General features: G+C 39.2%; 1 protein-coding gene across 1 annotated transcript; it reads right to left on the reverse strand.

Moving 5' to 3' along the window:
- Positions 1-5,881: 5,881 nt before the first annotated feature.
- LOC112049689 (uncharacterized) lies at positions 5,882-6,823 on the reverse strand. The gene has a single exon (XM_024087686.2). It carries the CDS (start codon positions 6,764-6,766, stop codon positions 5,939-5,941), a length of 828 nt encoding a protein of 275 aa, XP_023943454.2. The 5' UTR covers positions 6,767-6,823; the 3' UTR covers positions 5,882-5,938.

Below are 6,823 nucleotides of genomic sequence, written 5' to 3' on the forward strand. Positions count from 1 at the left end.
GTTTGTGTTTGACGAAATAGTCTAAAAACAAAATGCCATAACTTGCTTCCTCGTAGATGATTTTCACCCATAACTATCAATTATTTGTTTCAATCCATTTTTTTTATTCTTTACAAGTTAGCTCTTTATTGCAATCTAAGATAGAAGCGGGCTAACTTGTTAGGACGTCGTACCGGAACGCTATATACGCGGTAGGTAGTTTTTGCCGGTAGATTGGTAACTAGCCATGGCCCAAGCCTCTTACCATCCAGATCTGGACAAATTAAGAAAACCTTAATCGGTCCACCCGGGTATCGAACCCCGGACCTCCGTTTTGTAAATCCACCGTTTTGTATTACAAAATCGAATCAATCAATACCATGTACAATACCTAGGAGTTAGTTAGTAGATTATTAAATTATGAGTCGGTAAGTGCTAAGGCAAGGTACGGTGCATATCTATATCTAATATACCTATACAATATAAAAAAATATAAAAATATATATATAAATATCTATTACTTGATACGAGTATCTATTGCTTTTACAGGAAACATAGGCAGATGCTATAACTAATTGAATCATAAGTGCCTAGTAATAACATAGAAACTCAAATAAAACACATATTTTTTATTCAATTAGCCAATGATAATTTTATACTATAGATCGGTTACGTCTCTACAAAATCACCGCAAAAACTGATCCGAATAATAGGATACAAAACTAAGCGCACACATGCACAATTTTGTCTTTAATTCCATTATATATTTATGTATATATAATTTTACACTTCCTGAACACACAACTCGACATTGTAGACAATATTTAGGTATTATTTGTTTAAATAACGTTCGTTGTTATTTACAACTAGCATTGAGTTGTGTATAAATTTCCTCTTTTGAGCGCCTCAATTCTCATGCGCTAGCAACACATGTAACAGTATCATTGTAATTCGACCCCGTTCGCACGACAATTTTTTCAACGGACGTTAAAAAAGCGTTCAAATACAACAAACGCATTCTCTAGTATATATTTTACACGGCAACGTGCAATTGCATTTTCAATTTTGGGCATTGGAAATAGTTACGATAGATCATTCACACTATAACTATATGAAAGCTTTTCTAATGTCCGGTAAAAAAACTCTCGTGCGAATAGTTACAAGATAGCCAGCGAACTTACCTGATATTAAGCGACGATGCAGTCTCAGATAGAAGTGAACTGACTTGGACAATACAAACTAACTGCCACTAAGTGGTAACTAACTAGTGGTACTTAGCCTTGGCCGAAGCCTAACACCAAACCAAACAGAGCCAATTTAAAAAATATTATATCCTTAACTGATCAGTGCTGAAAATCGAACCTAAAACCTCAACATTAAAAACCACTGCACTACCAACACGCCAGAAGGTCAACTGCATTTGCAATGTGCGCATTTTTAAAAATCAAATTTCGAAGTATTTCCCAGTAACTAACTAACAAATTACTAGCTGCCACTAAGTGGTAACTAGCCTCGGCCGAAGCCTAACATTATTGGAATTGAACCCAGGACCTCTCTGTTAAGAACCACTGCACTACCGACTGCGCCAGGGATGTCATTTGCATTTGCAATGTGCACATTTCGAAATTAAATTTCGAAGTCTTTCCCAGTAACTAAAAAACTACTAGCTGCCACTAAGTGGTAACTAACTAGTGGTAACTAGCCTCGGCCGAAGCCTAACACCATGGGAATCGAACCCAGGATTTCTCTGTTAAGAACCACTGCTCTACCAACACGCCAGGAGGTCAATTGCGATGTGCACATTTCGAAATTAAATTTCGAATTATTTCCCAGTAACTAACAAACTACTAGCTGCCACTAAGTGGTAACTAGCCTCGGCCGAACACTATGAGAATCGAACCCAGAACTCTCTGTTAAAAACCACTGCACTACCAACAGCCCGGGAGGTCAATTGCATTTGCAATATGCACACTTCGAAATTAAACGAAGTCTTTCCCAGTAACTAACTAACAAACTACTAGCTGCCACTAAGTGGTAACTAACTAGTGGTAACTAGCCTCGACCGAAGCCTAACACCATGGGAATCGAACCCAGAATTTCTCTGTTAAGAACCACTGCACTACCAACACGCCAGGAGGTCAATTGCGATGTGCACATTTCGAAATTAAATTTCGAATTATTTCCCAGTAGCTAACAAACTACTAGCTGCCACTAAGTGGTAACTAGCCTCGGCCGAACACCATGAGAATCGAACCCAGAACTCTCTGTTAAGAACCACTGCACTACAAACACGCCAGAAGGTCAACTGCATTTGCAATGTGCACATTTCGAAATCAAATTTAACCAAATGCACACCATGTTCCAAGAACGTTGTGCTACTTCAGATAATATAAACAAATGCAGAATACCGAGAACATTTGCGAGGTAATAAATTTACGTACACCCATGGGGGTACGCTGGAAGAGGGGGGTAGGTTTCAAAGGGGATGCATGTCTGCACACTCTATTCCAAGTTTAAATAATGCACAATTGCACAGATTAGGTAATATAAGAAAAACATTACCCTTTCTGACGCAGTTGGTTTAAATAAATGGTAACATATTATAAAGAGGTAATGTTTCTGAGGTTTTAGGGGGTAATCTTTGGATTACTACTGATTTTGAAATCACACTTCACACTAATCACACTAATATTATAAAGGTGGTAAAACATACTACAACATAATTAATGCGAATGTGCGTTTGTTTTATTGTAACGCTTTCACGCCTAAACCACTAAACCGATTATAAAAACTATATCACCATTGGCAACATTATTTGCGAGTAACGTAGGCTTTATTTTTACCCAGTGTCCTCATGGGAAAGGGACACGTGTGAAACCGCGGAGCGCCCGTTAGTCGTTCACCAATATAAAGATACGCGGTGGATTTACAAAACAGGGGTCCTGGGTTCGATCCCCAGCTGGTCCGATTAAGATTTTTTTAATTGGTCCAGGTCTGGCTGGCGGGAGGCTTTGGCCGTGGCTAGTTACCACCCTACCGACAAAGACGTACCGCCAAGCGATTTAGCGTTCCGGTACGATGTCGTGTAGAAACCGAAAGGGGTGTGGACTTTCATCCTCCTCCTATCAATTTAGCTTCCACCTTAGATTGCATCGTCACTTACCATCAAGGCTAATCACGTCATCGCTTATCATCAAAGGCTAACTTGTAAAAAATAAAAAAAAAGATACAGGTTTAAAATTTTGTTCATAAATCATAAAAAAAATACGAACCATAATGTAATTCAAAAATTTTTAACATTCTAAACTGGTGAAATAGGGTTTGAAAGTTTACATTGATTTCCACGCGGACGAAGTCGCAGGTATCCGCTAGTATTGAATAAAGCAAATGAAAATATCGTTTACCAAAAGAAAATTGAACTGAAGTTCTATGGCTTCTATCATACCACAAATATAGGAAAAAAACAAACAATTGCTTATTATCAATACATTTTTACGCCTTCCTTTCACGATAAAAGGTGTGAAAAGTGTCCACAAAAAAAATTCTCCGCCTGGCATTTTCCATCCACATTGCTCTAATACAGGATATTCCTTTATTTTGGCTCAATTTGGCTTTATCTCATTGAAACATAACTTACGTCTATTTACACCTTATTTCCTTTCTTTGATGCTGAACCGTGATATTGTATTGGAAATACCAAATACTACGAGCCACGACTTTTAAAGTACATATTTTATGGAGGAAAAGTAGTAGGTAGATGAAGGAACGTGATAATTTATATATATTTTTTTTACGTTAGGCTAGCGTTTAGCGGCAATCATGCTTGACAGTATGCGATGATGCAGCCTAAGGTGGAACGCGCTTTCCTAGAAGATGCCTATTCACTCTTGACTTGATACCCATGTTGTAGGTAGGGAAAACGGAAGCTGGAAGGGCATTCCATAATTTCGCAGTGCGGATCAGGAACGAAGAACCGAAACGCTTCGTACGCGTTCAGGGGACATCAACTACGTACGGATGCAGACCTCTGCTATGCTTGGCAGTTCTATGGTAAAAAGGTAAAGAGGGAACTAGATGATTATAAAAAAGAAATATATTGTAGGGGGTAATCTCTGGATCTATTAAACCTATTTTAATTTTTTTTTACCACTAGAAAGCCGTGTTATTTGTGAGAGTGAAGTCTATATTTAATCTACTCGGTTGAAACCGCGGGTCGTCGGCTAGTTTCCTATTTACATCATGATGATGATGATGACATCATCATCGTCATCATTATCTACGTCAGCAGAGAAGTAGAAGAAGAAGAAGAATTTAATTTCATCAATTCCTTTATCCAAAGGTTGTCTGGTAGATATTGCAATAAGCAATAAGACCGCCTATGCACATACATGTTTTCTATGTTTTCCTTGTTATTGTTTTTGTTTTGTGCAATAAAGTATAAATAAATAAAGAAGCAGCAGCAGCAGCTTCCTTCCTCATCTAGCTATTTCCGACCTTTTTTAACTTCATTTTACTCATGTTATATGTTCATAACTATAGATATATCGACTACCGGCACGAATTTTCAATTTAAAATCACCTGTAAAACTAGTGCTTACCCCTGTGAAACCCCTTATGCACGCCATTGCCAATAAAAATATATAATCCAACAAAATGAACTTTATGATTTTCCAATTCTTGCGTTTCTATCTCCTTAAAATGAAATGAAAATTAATATTAGTAAATATCAACCGTGGTACAGTAGTTATTTACTACTGATCAAACTGCCTCATTGTCCTGTGGTTCGATGGTTCAGCTACGGATAATGAGGTCGAGGGTTCGAATCCCAGGTCAAGCCAACAAAAATACGTTATTGGGATTGAAAAAAAAATCTTAACAGAAGCCTGGAGTTAAAAAAAATTTGATGATAATAATATGCCAAAGGGGTGTAAGGGGGAGACTAGTACCAATCAGTCTCCCCAACTGCCAACCTCACCTGCTCGTGGTGCACCCTGCAGAGACCGACGAGGCTCTGGCGACCGACAAATGGCGGTATATCCATTCACAATGGCTAGATTTTCAAATGGCACAGGCCGGTGTCGGGCAGCAGCGACACCGGTGCGAGAAATCTGGTCCTGCGCTGACCAACCCGCATGCCCAGCGTGGTCAGTATCGGGCAAACCTTTGTAGATGGACCAACAAACTAAAACACAGCCCCAGGGCCGGACCGTCCATACGGCGAACGGAGCGGTCGCTCCAGGCGCCAAACCCTAGGGGGCGCCGAAATGGTAAAGACAAGATCGAAAAGAAATTTATGTGATGAATTTACGTGCGCGAAAGGCGCCATAATTGGATCTCGCTCCATTCTAAAATTTACCTCGGTCCGGCGCTGCACAGCCCCTAGTCCCCGGCAGCCCCGCTATTCCTGGCTCTGGCAGCGGTTACGGTAACGGCGGGGCAAGGGGTGTTAAGAATCTCCGGCAGAGATTCCGCTAAGCGCAGTGTTGGCCGACCCCCCACCAGGTAGACTGACGACATCAAGCGAGTCGCAGGGATTCGCTGGATGCAGGCGGCTCAGTATCGTGATGTTTGGAAGTCCCTACAAAAGGCCTATGTCCTGCAGTGGACGTCCATCGGCTGATATGATGATGATGATGATGAATATGCCAAACCATTGATGGGCAAACGCCTCTGCTTTGTATATGTATAATCTAAATTATCGATTAAATAGGTATTTTGGAATAAAATGCAAACCACACAATTAACAATCTTTATTACATAAACCGACATTTTTAATATACCTAATTTTCTGAAAATTACAATGATTACACTTATTAATATTAATTAGACAGAATAAAACTGGATAACTATTTATATAATAAACATTTATAAAAAAATTAAACACCACGAAAGAACTTTCACACTGGAAAGTGAAAATTACATTAGATTTCACTAACAAAAATATCGTATAACATATTTATTAATAAGTAGTATTATAACTGTAGTTATCTGTCACTGGTTGCGGATAATATGGTTGATACGGTTGTGGTTGCTGTTTCTGGCAGTCGTCCCACAACCACCAGACGGTTACCAACACCTCCACATTAATCAAAACCAATGCAACCAGCGGTATCGATAACTTGCTAATCAATACTTTAATACCGCCTTTAACCACAAACATCGGCTTTATTATACCTTCAATGAGGATATCCTTAAAGTCTTTCGTTAGTAAATTATTAGAACTAGAACCTAGCAGTGCGAATATTAACTCCATTAACCCACTCATTTTACCTGACATTTTTGAAACGGGCTCCAATAAACTGAATTTTGGCGAAGCTTTGCTTGATTGATGTTGAATCGGTGTGTAGATGGAAGCTGTATCATGAATCGTCGGCACCCAGGAATCAAAATTTGGTCGAGCATAACCATCAGTAGGCGGAATTTTATACTTACTAACATCATCGACTTGATTGGCCGACCGCATTTGGTATTCCTCTCCATTCTTGCCAGAAATATCGTTCACCGCATCGAGGAATCTATTGTATGAGAAGCTGGTATTTTCCGTTTGAACTTTTTCTGCATTTGGCACCGGTTGTGATTGCATCGCGCCAGTGTGAATTATCTGTTGCTGAGGCACATGATACGCGCGCGGAGGAAAATTTGAATTTGGAAACGATAATTTATTCGCTCCCATTTCACGTGGCTCTCTTCGAAATTCAAAAGGCGGATACAGAACTGGGTCTCCCGCGCTTAAATATAAGCACAGATAACAATACATGAGTATAACTTGCAACTTGTATATTTTCATGTTGCTTGTATAAAGATACAGTTAATTATGATCTGATTTATTTGTACAACGTAAGAA

Source organism: Bicyclus anynana, chromosome 11, assembly GCF_947172395.1.
Source record: "Bicyclus anynana chromosome 11, ilBicAnyn1.1, whole genome shotgun sequence".
Taxonomy (NCBI): Eukaryota; Metazoa; Arthropoda; class Insecta; order Lepidoptera; family Nymphalidae; genus Bicyclus; species Bicyclus anynana.